At 44.2% G+C, this 16,769-nt stretch overlaps 1 protein-coding gene across 2 annotated transcripts in view; it reads right to left on the bottom strand.

Moving 5' to 3' along the window:
- The window catches only part of LOC139756508 (3-oxoacyl-[acyl-carrier-protein] reductase FabG-like), a 74,248-nt gene that overhangs the window by 11,483 nt on the left and 45,996 nt on the right, over window positions 1-16,769 (bottom strand). Inside the window, exons 3-5 of one of the 2 annotated variants that reach the window (XM_071675956.1) lie at window positions 11,214-11,442; window positions 6,541-6,696; window positions 4,077-4,145 (exon numbers count right to left, since the gene is read on the bottom strand). In XM_071675956.1, the coding sequence (XP_071532057.1) occupies window positions 4,077-4,145; window positions 6,541-6,696; window positions 11,214-11,442 (454 nt within the window). The remainder of the gene's footprint in view (window positions 1-4,076; window positions 4,146-6,540; window positions 6,697-11,213; window positions 11,443-16,769) is intronic. The other variant, XM_071675957.1, reaches the window with a different exon arrangement.

Raw genomic sequence — 16,769 nt, 5'->3', positions numbered from 1 at the left:
CACATGAATCAGCCACCAGCGCTGTATCATCAGCGAACAACAACTGACTCACTTCCCAAGCTCTCTCATCCCCAACAGACTTCATACTTGCCCCTCTTTCCAAAACTCTTGCATTTACCTCCCTAACAACCCCATCCATAAACAAATTAAACAACCATGGAGACATCACACACCCCTGCCGCAAACCTACATTCACTGAGAACCAATCACTTTCCTCTCTTCCTACACGCACACATGCCTTACATCCTCGATAAAAACTTTTCACTGCTTCTAACAACTTTCCTCCCACACCATATATTCTTAATACCTTCCACAGAGCATCTCTATCAACTCTATCATATGCCTTCTCCAGATCCATAAATGCTACATACAAATCCATTTGCTTTTCTAAGTATTTCTCACATACATTCTTCAAAGCAAACACCTGATCCACACATCTTCTACCACTTCTGAAACCACACTGCTCTTCCCCAATCTGATGCTCTGTATATATATATATATATATATATATATATATATATATATATATATATATATATATATATATATATATATATTTTTCTTTTAAACTATTCGCCATTTCCCGCGTTAGCGAGGTAGCGTTAAGAACAGAGGACTGGGCCTTTTTTGGAATATCCTCACCTGGCCCCCTCTGTTCCTTCTTTTGGAAAATTTAAAAAAAAACGAGAGGGGAGGATTTCCAGCCCCCCGCTCCATATATATTTATTTATTTATTTTGCTTTGTCACTGTCTCCCATGTTAGCGAGGTAGTGCAAGGAAACAGATGAAAGAATGGCCCAACCCACCCACATGCACATGTATATACATACACGTCCACACACACAAATATACATACCTATACATCTCAACGTATACATGTATATACACACACAGACATATACATATATACACGTGTACATAATTCATACTGTCTGCCTTTATTCATTCCCATCGCCACCCCGCCACACATGTAATAACAACCCCCTCCCCCCTCATGTGTGCGAGGTAGTGCTAGAAAAAGACAACAAAGGCCCCATTCGTTCACACTCAGTCTCTAGCTGTCATGTAATAATGCACCAAAACCACAGCTCCCTTTCCACATCCAAGCCCCACAGAACTTTCCATGGTTTACCCCAGACGCTCCACATGCCCTGGTTAAATCCATCGACAGCATGTCGGCTCCGGTATACCACATCGTTCCAATTCACTCTATTCCTTGCACGCCTTTCACCCTCCCGCATGTTTAGGCCCTGATCACTCAAAATCATTTTCACTCCATCTTTCCACCTCCAATTTGGTCTCCCACTTCTCCTCGTTCCCTCCACCTCCGACACATATATCCTCTTGGTCAATCTTTCCTCACTCATTCTCTCCATGTGACTGAACCATTTCAAAACACCCTCTTCTGCTCTCTCAACCACACTCTTTTTATTACCACACATCTCTCTTATCCTTACATTACTTACTCGATCAAACCACCTCACACCACATATTGTACTCAAACATCTCATTTCCAGCACATCCACCCTCCTGCGCACAACTCTATCCATAGCCCACGCCTTGCAACCATACAACATTGTTGGAACCACTATTCCTTCAAACATACCCATTTTTGCTTTTCGAGATAATGTTCTCGACTTCCACACATTCTTCAACGCTCCCAGAACTTTCGCCCCCTCCCCACCCTATGATTCAATTTCGCTTCCAGGGTTCCATCCGCTGCCAAATCCATTCCCATATATCTAAAACACTTCACTTCCTCCAGTTTTTCTCCATTCAAACTTACCTCCCAATTGACTTGACCCCCAACCCTACTGTACCTAATTACCTTGCTCTTATTTACATTTACTCTCAACTTTCTTCTCTCACACACTTTACCAAACTCAGTCACCAGCTTCTGCAGTTTCTCACCTGAATGAGCCAGCAGCGCTGTATCATCAGCGAACAACAACTGACTCACTTCCCATGCTCTCTGATCCACAACAGACTGCATACTTGCCCCTCTTTCCAAAACTCTTGCATTCACCTCCCTAACAACCCCATCCATAAACAAATTAAACAACCATGGAGACATCACACACCCCTGCCGCAAACCTACATTCACTGAGAACCAATCACTTTCCTTTCTTCCTACACGTACACATGCCTTAAATCCTCGATAAAAACTTTTCACTGCTTCCAACAACTTGCCTCCCACACCATATATTCTTAATACCTTCCACAGAGCATCTCTATCAACTCTATCATATGCCTTCTCCAGATCCATAAATGCTACTTACAAATCCATTTGCTTTTCTGAGTATTTCTTACATGCATTCTTCAAAGCAAACACCTGATCCACACATCCTCTACCACTTCTGAAACCACACTGCTCTTCCCCAATCTGACGCTCTGTACATGCCTTCACCCTCTCAATCAATACCTTCCCAAATAATTTCCCAGGAATACTCAACAAACTTATACCTCTGTAATTTGAGCACTCACTTTTATCCCCTTTGCCTTTGTACAATGGCAGTATGCAAGCATTCCGCCAATCCTCAGGCACCTCACCATGAGTCACATACCTTAAATAACCTGACCAACCACTCAACAAAACAGTCACCCCCATTTTTTAATAAATTCCACTGCAATACCATCCAAACCCGCTGCCTTGCCAGCTTTCATCTTCTGCAAAGCTTTTACTACCTCTTCCCTCTTTACCAAATCATTTTCCGTAACCCTCTCACTTTGCATTCCACCTCGAACAAAACACCAAATATCTGCCACTCTATCATCAAACACATTCAACAAACCTTCAAAATACTCACTCCATCTTCTCACATCACCACTACTTGTTATCACGTGCCCATTTGCCCCCTTCACTGAAGTTCCCATTGATTCCCTTGTCTTATGCACTTTATTTACCTCCTTCCAAAACATCTTTTTATTCTATATGGCAAAAACTGAGAGTAAAGAAAGCAGGGGAAGTGGGTGTGGAATGGGAGGTATTTAGGGAAGCAGTGCCAGCATGTGCAAGAGATGGATGTGGCATGCAAAAGTTGGTAAGCAGGCAGATTAGAAAGGGTGGTGAGTGGTGGGATGAAGAAATAAAGTTGATAATGGAAGAGAGAAGAGAGGTGTTTGGGTGATGCTTATGGGGAAGGAGTGTAAATGATTGGGAGATGTATAAGAGAAAGTTGCAGGAAGTCAAGAGGAAAGTGCCAAGGTTGAAAAAGAGGGCAAATGAGAGTTGGAATGAGAAAGTATCATGAAACTTTAGGGAGAATAAAAAGATGTTTTGGAACGAAGTAAATAATGTGTGAATGACAAGAAAGCCAACGGGAATATCGATGAAGGGGCAAAAGGGGAAGTGATAACAGGTAGATTATTTATTATCATTATTATTATTATTATTGTTATTATTATTATTATTATTATTATTATTATTATTATTATTACATTATTATTAATATTATTATTATTATTATCATTATTATCATAATTAATGAGTAGCCTTTGGTTAATGCCTGCAGTAGTGAAGACTATCATTATTACTATCAATCAGTAGTCACAGGTTAATGCCTGTAGCAGTGAGGACTATTATTATAACCATTAACCAGTAATCATAGGTAAATGCCTGCTGTAGTGAAGAATATTATTATAACTATTAGTCAGTGGTCATAGGTAAATGCCTGCTGTAGTGAGGAATATTATTATAACTATTAATCAGTAATCATAGGTAAATGCCTGCAGTAGTGAGGACTATTATTATAACTATTAATCAGTAATCATAGGTAAATGCCTGCAGTAGTGAAGACTATCATTATTACTTTTAATCAGTAGTCATAGGTTAATGCCTGCAGTAGTGAGGACTATTATTATAACTATTAATCAGTAATCATAGGTAAATGCCTGCTGTAGAGGAATATTATTATAACTATTAATCAGTAATCATAGGTAAATGCCTGCTGTAGAGGAATATTATTATAACTATTAATCAGTAATCATAGGTAAATGCCTGCTGTAGAGGAATATTATTATAACTATTAATCAGTAATCATAGGTAAATGCCTACAGTAGTGAGGAAGATTTCTGACCTTCTTAAAGGCGTCATCTGCCTTCTCTGGCCACATGGCAGCTCCTGGGTTGATGTAGTTGACCCGTATCTGGGAGGGGAAGAGGGGTATCACTGAGTCACCAGCTGCTATAGTAGTGATAAGCCACCTGCTTCTGTGGCAGTGATAAATCATCTGCAGCTGTGGTAGAGAAGTTACCTGCTGCTGTGGTAATGATAAATCACCTGCTGCAGTGGTAATGATGTGACCTGATGCTGTAGCAGTGATAAGTCACCTGCTGCTGTGGTAATAATGTCATCTACTTGCATAGCAGTGATAAGTCACCTGCTGCAGTGGTAATGATGTCACCTGATGCTGTAGCAGTGATAAGTCACCTGCTGCAGTGGTAATGATGTGACCTGATGCTGCAGCAGTGATAAGTACCTGCTGCAGTGGTAATGATGTGACCTGATGCTGTAGCAGTGATAAATCACCTGCTGCAGTGGTAATGATGTCACCTGATGCTGTAGCAGTGATAAGTCACCTACTGCAGTGGTAATGATGTCACCTGATGCTGTAGCAGTGATAAGTACCTGCTGCAGTGGTAATGATGTCACCTGTGGCTATGGTAAATCATCTGGCCACACTCACTGCTCTACCTGGTCACCACCTGGCCACACTCTACCCTGCCAGGTCAACATTTGGCCACACTCATAACCTGCCAAGTCTCCACGTGGTTACACTCGCTCCTCAACCTTTTCACCACATGGCCACATTCACTACCCTGACAGGTCACCATCTGGCCAAACACACTACCTTGCCTGGTCACTGCCTGGCCATGCCCACTAACTTGTCTGGTCACTGCCTGGCCACACTCAGTACCCTGTCAGGTTACCACCTGGCCACACTCACTACCCTGCCTAGTCACCACCTGGCCACACTCACTACCCTGCCTGGTCACCACCTGGCCAAACACACTACCTTGTCTAGTCACTATTTGGCCACACTCACTACCCTGCCAGGTCACCACCTGGCCACACTCACTACCCTGTCAGGTTACCACCTGGCCACAGTCACTACCCTGCCTAGTCACCACCTGGCCACACTACCCTGCCTGGTCACCACCTAGCCACACCCACTACCTCGCCAGGTTACCATCTGGTCACACTCTACCCTGCCTGGTCATCACTTGGCCACACTCACTACCCTGCCAGGTCACCACCTGGCCACACTCACTACCTTGCCAGTTTCCCACTTGCTACTGAATACATAAAATGTTTTGATTCAGAACACTGGAAGCAAGATGTGCCCAGGTAACCTTCCCCTATTATATACGTATACTTTTATACCTTATCTTTCTGGTAACCTTCCCCTGTTATATATTGTTACACCTCTTTCTTGTAACCTTCCCCTATTATATACTTTTGTACCTTATCTTTCTGGTAACCTTCCCCTATTGTATACTTTTTATACCTTCTCTTTCTGGTAACTTTCCTCTATCATATGCTTTTATACCTTATCTTTCTGGTACCCTTCCCCTATTATATACTTTTATACCTTATCTTTCTGGTAATCGTCCTCTATTATATACTTTTCACCTTATCTTTCTGGTACCCTTCCCCCTATTATATACTTTTATACCTTATCTTTCTGGTAACCTTCCCTATTATATACTTTTATACCTTATCTTTCTGGTAAGCTTCACCTATCACATACTTTTATACCTTATCTTTCTGGTAACCTTCCCCTATTATATACTTTTATACCTTATATTTCTGGTAACCTTCCCTTATTATATACCTTTATACCTTATCTTTCTGGTAACCTTCCCCCTATTATATATTTTTATATCTTATCTTTCTGGTAACCTTCCCTTATTACATACTTTTATATCTTATCTTTCTGGTAACCTTCCCAAATTATATACTTTTATACCTTATCTTTCTGGTAACCTTACCCTGTTATATACTTTTATACCTTATCTTTCAGGTAACCTTCCCCCATCATATACTTTTTAAACCTTATCTTTCTGGTAACTTTCCCCTATTATATACTTTTTATACCTTATCTTTCTGGTAACTTTCCCCTATTATATACGTTTATACTTTATCTTTCTAGTAACTTTCCCCTATTATATACTTATACCTTATCTTTCTGGTACCCTTCCCCTATTATATACTTTTATACCTTATCTTTCTGGTAATCTTCACCTATTATATACTTTCATACCTTATCTTTCTGGTAATCATCCCCTATTATATACTTTTATATCTTATCTTTCTAGTAACCTTCCTGTATCATGTACTTTTATATCTTATCTTTCTGGTAACCATCCCCTTTTATATACTTTTATACCTTATCTTTCCGATAAGCTTTCCTTATTATATTCTATTATACCTTATCTTTCTGGTAACCTTCCCCCTATTATATACTTTCAAACCTTCTCTTTCTATCTGTTTCCCGTAAAACAAATCAAAACATAATACCAAGATAAGTTAGGAGTTACCTGAGGTCCCAGTTCAGCAGCCAGAGACTTGGTGACCATAATTATGGCAGCCTTACTGGTGCAGTAGATGGAGAGTGGTGGTGAAGGACGTTCACCCAGGATATCTGCCAAGTTCACCACGTTCCCCTCCACCTTCCTCAGGTGCGGCGCCGCAGCCTGCGGGAGGCAACACTTACACACTGACTGTGGTCATACACAGATCTACATATGTACACATGTTAAGGACTACCCTGAGGGCCGGCCTTAACTGGTGATACGTTAAGACAAAGATGAAGTAACTGGTGTCATGTACACTGTATTCTGACTGCCTCATTATAGTTTCCATCACTCCTTAGATGGAAGGTGGGGTCGTCCCCGGTCACTGTCTGGATGGAAGGTGGAGTCATCCCTGGTCACTCCCTGGATGGAAGGTGGGGTTGTCCCTGGTCACTCCCTGGATGGAAGGTGGGGTTGTCCCTGGTCACTCCCTGGATGGAAGGTGGGGTCGTCCCTGATCACTCCCTGGATGGAAGTTGGAGTCGTCCCTGGTCACTCTCTGGATGGAAGGTGGGGTCGCCCCTGATCACTCCCTGGATCGAAGGTGGGGTCGTCCCTGATCACTCCCTGGATGGAAGGTGGAGTCGTCCCTGGTCACTCTCTGGATGGAAGGTGGGGTCGTCCCTGATCACTCTCTGGATGGTAGGTGGAGTCGTCCCTGGTCACTCCCTGGATGGAAGGTGGGGTTGCCCCTGGTTACTGTCTCCAGAGATAAAGAGTTGTCCCTGGCTACTTTCTCCAGACGTAAAGAGGGGTCGTACCTGGAAGATCTAGCTTCTGTCCCTAGACGTAGAGAGGGGTCTCCAGACTTAAGGAGGCGTCGTACCTGGTCAATCTGACTACTGTCCCCAGACATAAGGAAGGGTCTTACCCAGTCAACTTGGCTACTGTCTCCAGACATAAGGAGGGGTCGGACCTGATCAACCTGGCTACTGTCCCCAGACGTAAGGAAGGGTCGTCCCTGGTCAACCGGGTTACTGTCCACAGACATAGGGAGTGGTCGTACCTGGTCAACCTGGCTTCTGTTCCCAGACGTAAGGAGGGGTCGGACCTGATCAACCTGGCTACTGTCCCCAGACGTAAGGAAGGGTCGTCCCTGATCAACCTGGCTACTGTTCACAGACGGAGGGAGTGGTCATACTAGGTCAACCTGGCTTCTGTCCCCAGACGTAAGGAAGGTTCAGACCTGATCAACCTGGCTACTGTCCCCAGATGTAAGGAAGGGTCGTCCCTGGTCAACCTGGCAACTGTTCCCAGACGTAAGGAGGGGTCGTTCCTGGTCAACCTGGATTCTGTCCCCAAACATAAGGAGGGGTCGTACCTGGTCAACCTGGATACTGTCCCCAGACATAAGGAAGGGTCGTACCTGGAGAGACTGGCTACTGTCTCCAGACGTAAGGAAGGGTCGTACCTTGAAGGACTGATTACTATCTCCAGACGTAAGGAGGAGTCCCTGGTCAGCGTGGCTACTGTCTCCAGACATAAAAGGTCGTTCCTGGTCAGCATGGCTACTGTCTCCAGAAGTAAGGAGGGGTTATACCTGGTAGGCCTGGCTACTGTCTCCAAACTTAAGGAGGGGTCGTACCAGAACAGCCTGGCTACTGTCCCCAGACGTAAGGAGGGGTCGTACCTGGTTAGCTTGGCTACTATCACAGGACCTAAGGAGGGGTCGTACCTGCTGGCCTGGCTACTGTCCCAAGACCTTAGTGGTCGTAACTGTTGGGTCTGGCTACTGTCCCTAGGCGTAAGGAGGGGTCGTACCTAATAGACCTGGCTACTGTCCCCAGATGCAAGGAAAGATCGTACCTGAGCAGCCTGGCTACTGTTTCCAGATGCAAAGAAGGGTCGTACCTGATCAGCTTGGCTACTGTCCCCAGATGTAAGGAGTGGTCATACCTGGTAGGCCTGGCTACTGTCCATAAATGTAAGAAGAGGTCGTACCTATTAAGCCTAACTACTGTACCCAGACGTAAGGAGAGGTTGTACCTGATCGGCCTGGCTAGTGTCCCCAGATGATACGTGGAGTCGTACATGGTCAACCTTGCCATGATCTGCACATGGAAGGTGGGGTCGTACCTGACCAAGCCAGGCCCCAGATGGATGATGGGGTCGTACCTGGTCAGAATGGCTATAGCCCCCACATGGAAGGTAGGGTCGTACCTGGTCAGCCTGGCTATAGCCCCCAGATGGAAGGAGGGATCGTACCTGGTCACCCTGTGTATAGCCCCCAGATGGAAGGTGGGGTCGTACATGGTCAGTCTGGCTATAGCCCCCAGATGGAAGGTGGGGTCGTACATGGCCAGTCTGGCTATAGCCCCCAGGTGGAAGGTAGAGTCATACCTGGTCAGCTTGTGTATAGCCCCTAGATGGAAGGTGGGGTCGTACCTGGTCAGCCTGGCTACAGTCCCCAGATGGAATGTAGGGTCGTGCCTGGTCAGACTGGCGGTAACCCATAGATGGAAGGTGGGGTCGTTCCTGGTCAAAGTGGCTATAGCCCCCAGATGGAAGGTAAGGTCGTAACTGGTCAGCCTGGCTTTAGTACTAAACCCCAGATGGAAGGTAGGGTCGTGCCTGATCAGCCTGGCTATAGCCCCCAGATGGAAGGTGGGGTCGTACCTGGTCAAAGTGGCTATAGCCCCCAGATGGAAGGTAAGGTCGTACCTGTTAAGACTGGCTATAGCCCCCAGATGGAAGGTAGGGTCGTACTTGGTCAGCCTGGCTATAGTCCCCAGATGGAAGGTAGGGTCGTACTTGGTCACTGCCTATAGCCCCAGATGGAAGGTAGGGTCGTACCTGGTCAGCCTGTGCTATAGCCCCCACGTGGAAGGTAAGGTCGTACCTGGTTAGTCTGGCTATAACCCCAGATGGAAGGTAGGGTCGTACCTGGTCAGTCTGGTTATAGCCCCCAGATGGAAGGTGGGGTCGTACTTGGTCAGCTTGGCTATAGTCCCCAGATGGAAGGTATGGTCGTACCTGGTCAGCCTGGCTATAGCCCCCAGATGGAAGGTGGGGTCGTACTTGGTCAGCCTGGCTATAGTCCCCAAATGGAAGGTAGGGTCGTACTTGGTCACTGGCTATAGCCCCCAGATGGAAGATGGGGTCGTACCTGGTCAGCCTGGCTATAGCCCCCAGATGGAAGGTGGGGTCGTACCTGGTCAGCCTGGCTATAGCCCCCAGATGGAAGGTTGGGTCGTACCTGGTTAGCTTGGCTATAGCCCCCAGATGGAAGGTTGGGTCGTACCTGGTCAGCCTGGCTATAGCCCCCAGATGGAAGGTGGGGTCGTACCTGGTCAGCTTGGCTATGGTCCCCAGATGGAAGGTATGGTCGTACCTGGTCAGCCTGGCTATAGCCCCCAGATGGAAGATGGGGTCGTACTTGGTCCGTCTGGCTATAGCCATCAGATGGAAGGTGGGGTCGTACCTAGTCAGCTTGGCTCTATTTAGCCCCCAGATAGAAGGTGGGCTCGTACCTGGTCAGCCTGGCTATAGCCCCCAGATGGAAGGTTGGGTCGTACCTGGTCAGCCTGGCTATAGCCCCCAGATAGAAGGTGGGGTCGTACCTGGTCAGCCTGTCCGTGTGAGACAACTCCTGTATAAGGCAGTATATGGGAGACACAACACGTATAAGGTAGTATGTGAGGGATATATCTCCAGTATGAGGCAGTATGTGGAAAAGGCAGAATCTGTATAAGGCAGGCATTTGCATGTGTGTGTGAGTGAGAAAGTGAGAGAGAGAGAGAGAGAGAGAGAGAGAGAGAGAGAGAGAGAGAGAGAGAGAGAGAGAGAGAGAGAGAGAGAGAGAGAGAGAACCTGTATAAGCCAGTATGTGTGAGAGAGAGAAAGCATCTGTACAAGGCAATATGTGAGAGACAGCTCCAGTATGAGGAAGTATGTAATAGAGACAGTTTCTGTATAAGGCAGTGTGTAATGAAAGACAGGTCCTGTATAAGGCAGTATGTGAGGAAGACAGCTCCTGTATCAGGCAGTTTGTGTGAGACAGCTCCTGTATAAGGCAGTGTGTGAGAGAGAGCTCCTGTATAAGGCAGTATCTGAGAGAGAGAGAGAGAGAGAGAGAGAGAGAGAGAGAGAGAGAGAGAGAGAGAGAGAGAGAGAGAGAGAGAGAGAGAGAGCTCCTGTATAAGGTAGTATGTGAGGGAGACAGCTACTGTATAAGGCAGTATGTGAGAGAGACAGTTCCTGTATAAGGCAGTATCTGAGAGAGAGCTCCTGTATAAGGTAGTATGTGAGGGAGACAGCTACTGTATAAGGCAGTATGTGAGAAACAGATCCTGTATAAGACAGTATATGAGGCAGACAGGTCCTGTATAAGGCAGTATGTGAGAGAGACAGCTTCTGTATAAGGCAGTATGTGAGAGACAGCACTTGTATAAGGCAGTATGTGAGGGAGACAGCTCCTGTATAAGGCAGTATGTGAGGGAGACAGCTCCTGTATAAGGCAGTATGAGAGAGAGAGTTTCTGTATAGGGAAGTTGGTGAGAAAGAGCTGCAGTATAAGGGGTATGTATGTGTAAGAGAGAGAGAGAGAGAGAGAGAGAGAGAGAGAGAGAGAGAGAGAGAGAGAGAGAGAGAGAGAGAGAGAGAGAGAGAGAGAGAGAGAGAGCTGCAGTATAAGGTACCTGGATCAGGAAGTAAGGAGCCTTGAGGTTGATGTTCATGAGATAGTTCCAGTGGTGGTCGGTGGCTTGGTCCAGTGGGGTAGCCAGGTATACACCAGCATTGTTCACCAGCAGGTCCAGCCGGCCCCACTTGGCCACCGCCTCCCTCACCAGACGCTCTGATGTCTCCACCACGGACGTCGTCGACAGGTCGGCGCTGATCACATGGGCACTATCTCCTCGGACGCTGCTTTAATCATAAACTTATCAAGAAGAGGACACATGTGAGACAGCGAAACATACTCACTGAGAATAACATACATGACATAAATGAACCACAACTCTTGGGTCAATATCTCAGGGAACTTCTAAGGAAGTAAATTTCCAGGCATGTGAAGGGTGGCTGAGATAAGACTCGCACGCATACATCATCCGGACTGCTAGACCATCCAACATGCCCATCTTCGCCATCACAGACGCAAACATTGACATCTCCCACAGTTTTCAATGCATTCATGGTCTTTGCCTCTTGGCCACCCTGTAATTTACCTCATTTTTCATAGGCACTCCGAGGTATTTGAAGCACTCCACTTCCTCCAGGTTATCCCCAATCAAAATGACACAACCCGACCTGACTGGCTCCATGCAAAGCCACACAACCTTACTTTTTTCACAGTACTCTCAGCTTCCTCCTCTTAAACACTTCTAACATTGGACACTCACTTCTGCAGTTCCTGTCTCGATTCTGCCACCAGAATGTGTCATTTGCAAACAGCAACTGACTCACCTTCCAGCCTACCCATCACTAGCATACCGTCAATCTTCCTCTCTCGAAGCATCTTTCATTTACCTCCATCACTGTCCCATTCATAATGAGATTGAACAGCCATGGTGACATTCTCCTTCCTCGCTACACAAACACAAGCCTGTCTCTCCTGATATAAACTCCTCATTGCATCGAGTAACCCCCCCAAAGCATGTATTCGTAGCATCTCCCACAAAGCTTCTATGTCAACCCTAATATGCAGTTTCTACAGACTCAAATCCTTTTCTTTCTCTAAGTATTTCTTGCACAAATTCTTCAAAGCAAACACTTGGTCAACACATCCTTTACCTCTTCAGAACCCACATTCTTTCTTCCCAGTCTTATGCTATGTACATGTCGTCACCTTCCAACATAACCTACCAAGATTCACTTCTCTGAACTTTGAACATTCACCTTTATTTAATGGCACAATCCTGACATTCTTCCAGTCCTCGGACGCCTTACCTCAGGCCATACAGGATACGTAAATCCTGACTACCCATCAGCAACACTGTCATCCACTTGAGAAATTCTCCTACAACCCTATCCACTCCAACCTTTTAGTCACACACTTCATCTATGCAAGGCTTTCCTAACTTCCTCTCTTTTTACTAAACCATTCACCCGACTCTCGCTCCACATACTACCCCGTCTCAAACATCCTACATCCGACATCCACTTATCTAACACATTTAGTAGCCCTTTAAAATACTCCTCTTTACCTGGTACCTTTACCATTTACCTGCTTCATTCACTGATGCTTCTAAGTTTTCTCTTGTTTTCGTCACACTATTCACTTTCTTTTAAAGCATTTTGTTATTCTCCCTGAAGTTAAGAGACGCTCTTGCTTCCTATCTCTCTTTTGCCGTCTTATTTCAGCCCGTGAAACAAATCCTTTCTGTTTCCCCAATTATTTGTTACAAAACTTTTTCTAAGCCGAGACCTGCTCCACACACTCTCTACCACTCCTGAGAACCACATTGCTCCTCCTCAATCCCTCACTCTTGGCGTAACACCATCGGTCACCACTTCCCCACTCACATCACGAAGTATACTCAGACTTATATATCTGTAATTTGACTTTGCAGGATTGTCCCCCTTGCCATTATATAATGGCACTATACATGCATTCCTTCAGTTCCCAGACACCTTACCTTGAGCCATAGATACATTAAAAATCCTGACTAACCCATCAACACCAATGCCACCTCATTCTTTGAAAATTTCAACTGCAATTACATCCACTCCAGCCACTGTGCCATATTTCATTTACCTTAAGGCTTTAAACGCTTCTTTTCTTTTCACCAAGGCTTTCTCGCTCTGTGTGTACCCCCACTTCCTTAACACTTCAAATCTGCCACCCTATCGTCTAACACATTAAACAGCCCTTCAAAATACTCACTTAATCTCTTTTTATGTTAACTGAGAAGGCTGGGGCAAATGAATAATCTAATCAAGGCCATCGTATCAAAGATATGCCAGGTACCCATTTACCAACTCCTAAGGGGGGATATCCAGTCAGCTGGGTTGACTGGACCAACTGCCGCAGAGGATTCGAACCTATGGGCTCGATCCTGGACGGCGCATGAATGCATCATGGTCAGCGACGCTGATCGACATAGCATCTGCTTCCAGTTGTTTAATTGCTTCTTTATAATGATTCAGATCCTTCCCCCGAGTTCTGCCGTTACTCTCACCTCCCATCTTTCACCCATGCCACATTTTTCGGTCCCTAGACCTCCTTGATATTATACAGCTTCGTCACGTACATGTCCCAGTAACTTGCACTCCTTCCCAGCAGATATCATCCAAACAAACCTCTTTTCTCTTTCACAAGCAACTTTATTTCCTTATCCCACCACTTGCTACCCTTTCTCAAATACTTACATCCCAGCTTTTGCATACCACACACTTCACCCGCACATGTCAACAATGCTTCCCTAAATACTTTCCATTTTTTGCCCACTTCTCTAGTTTCATTAACTCTCACCTTATGCCATTATTAACCCCAGTGTCTCGGTACCTCAGCACACATATAAGAAATTCAGATCAATTGGAACTCGATGAAAATCTCCACGAATTGATCAAAATCCAAAGAGAGTTTAAGAAAGTCATAAGACAAAGTAAACGCGACGAAAAAAAAAAATATCCTTGAAAGTTACGAATAAACCTACGGAATTCTTCAAATATATAATAGAAGAAAGACAGTAAAAGAAGAAATTGAACCATTACGAAGCGAACATGACACTGATTACTGAAGACAAGGAAACGGTTACTATACTAATCATTCTTTGAACTCCGTATTCACAAGTGAAGAAACATCTCGAATATTGCAACCAACGAAAATATTTCAAGAATCTGAAGAATAAGAGTTGAAAGGTATAGGAATAAAGAGCTATGAAGTACTTAGATACCTGTACCAATGAAATCCTAACTAATCCAACGGACCAGATAGCTCCAAGATTTTTAAAGGTCAGGAGAGAGAGAGAGAGAGAGAGAGAGAGAGAGAGAGAGAGAGAGAGAGAGAGAGAGAGAGAGAGAGAGAGAGAGAAGTGCTTTGAACTACTGCCCAATTAGCCTTACATCAGTATTAGGTAACAAGATGGAAAAAAATAATACGAGATAAAACTGTCACGTTTCTAGATCACAAAATTATATCGGACAATCAACACGGTTTCCGCAGTACAAGATCTTGCCTTAAGAATTTGTTGGAATTTTTTAATGTCATTTATTAGAATTAGAATGAAAAAGTACCGTCAGATGTACATATAGATTTTCAAAAAGCTTTCGATAAAGTACCTCAAAAGAGACTTTTACATAAATTCAAAACACACGGAATCGGTGAAGAACTCTGTACCTGGACCAGAGACTGGCTTACCGGAATATCAAACGGCGAAGCCTCAGATTGGCCAGACATAACGAGTGGTGTGCCACAGGGGTCGGTCCTCGGTCCAATTCTTTTCATAATATACAATAATGACTTAGAACTCGGTCTCATATCTAAGATCTCCAAATTTGCTGACGATACTAAACTAAGAGGTAGAGATGTAAACAGACGGGACTGCGAAATGATTCAAAGAGATCTTAACTTACTAGCAGAGCGGTCAGACAGATGGCAAATGAAGTTTAATGTTGACATGTGTAAAGTTATGTATTTTGGAGATAAGAATATACGTTACGACTACAAACTATTTGGAAACTCTCGAACTAAAGTAAATGAAGAAAAGGACCTTGGAGTTGTCATTAGCTACAATTTGAGATACACTAAACAGTGTCAAGAAGCAAGTAAAAAATGTCAGGTTTCATAGCTAGGAACATAGATTACAAGACACCAGAAACAATTCTCACACTTTATCATTCCATAGTAAGACCACACCATGAATATGCAGTTGTTTTGGTACAAAAACTATAAAAAAAGACTAAGAAAAACCAGAGCAAGTACGAAGACGCGCGACAAAATTGATCCAATCCCTTAGAAACCTGGCATACGAAACAACTTTGTACTAATTACACGTTACAACATAACCGTCACTATAGCGGCTTTCCCCACCGAGTACTCGGCACCTCAGATGAACCTAACAATGTATGTAACTCCATACTGCCTTACTTTACATACTCTCAGGCCGGGTGCGTCGCCCACCTTTTCAGGTCCTGGTCAGACTATCTACAAATACATGAAAGTTCCAACTAGAATAAATAAAGTTGAAGCCGTTGTTGTGTAGCGACACTAACGTCATCTGTTGAGCCGTCATAAAATTACCGCGAGATTTTGTGTTCTGTTGTGTGCAACTCTTTGTGAAATATCTTCTGACTGAGACGATTACCATATTGTCCACAAGAATATTCCTGGTATACAGATGAAATTAGATATTTTTGATGTATAAATGTAAAAAAAATTATAAACATGACTATTCAGTTTTGTCTAAATATTTCAATTCAATAAAAGTACAGAAATACGAGCAACAAAAATGTACAAACAGCTCCACTCACTCGTGGCTCAAGCTCTCCCACATTCAACTCACCGTTACCGCCAAACCGGTTTGTAATTTCATACAAAAAAAAAAAAAAAAAATTGCATTCCACATCAAGTTCATTCACCATTTCCCTCGATAGCGAGGTAGTGAAAGGAATATGACTGAGCCTTTGAGGGAAAAAATACTCTTTTGGCTTCTCTGTTCCTTCTTTTGGAAAAATAAAACTGGAGGGAAGGATTTCCAGCCCCAGCTCCCTCCCCTTTCAGTCTCCTTCTTTGACACGCAGGAAGATGTGGGCAGTATTCTTTCTCCCCTATCCTCAAATGTTTACCAAATGGCGTCCTAGTTTCGTCTCTTCGATGTATATCAACTGACTGTTATATTTCTCTCTTGTCTCTCCCCTGATGATGTGATTATTACACGAAAGTGCACTTGGGAACTTTTCGTGTTTCATTTTCCCCGTGGACTCATATACAAACATATATATATATACATATATATATATATATATATATATATATATATATATATATATATATATATATATATATATATATGTATGTATATTATCCCTGGGGATACGGGAAAAAAATACTTCCCACGCATTCATTACGTGTCGTAGAAGGCGATTAAAGGGGACGGTAGCGGGGGGCTAAAAACCCTCCCCTCCTTGTATTTTACCTTCCTAAATGGGGGAAGCATAAGGAATCAAGCAGGGAGTGCTCATCCTCTTCGAAGGCTCAGACTGGGATGTCTAAATGTGTGTGGATGTAACCAAGATGAGAAAAAAGGAGAAAT

The sequence above is a fragment of the Panulirus ornatus genome, chromosome 22, assembly GCF_036320965.1.
Source record: "Panulirus ornatus isolate Po-2019 chromosome 22, ASM3632096v1, whole genome shotgun sequence".
NCBI classification, from domain to species: Eukaryota; Metazoa; Arthropoda; class Malacostraca; order Decapoda; family Palinuridae; genus Panulirus; species Panulirus ornatus.
This window is presented reverse-complemented; position numbering and strand designations above follow the sequence as displayed.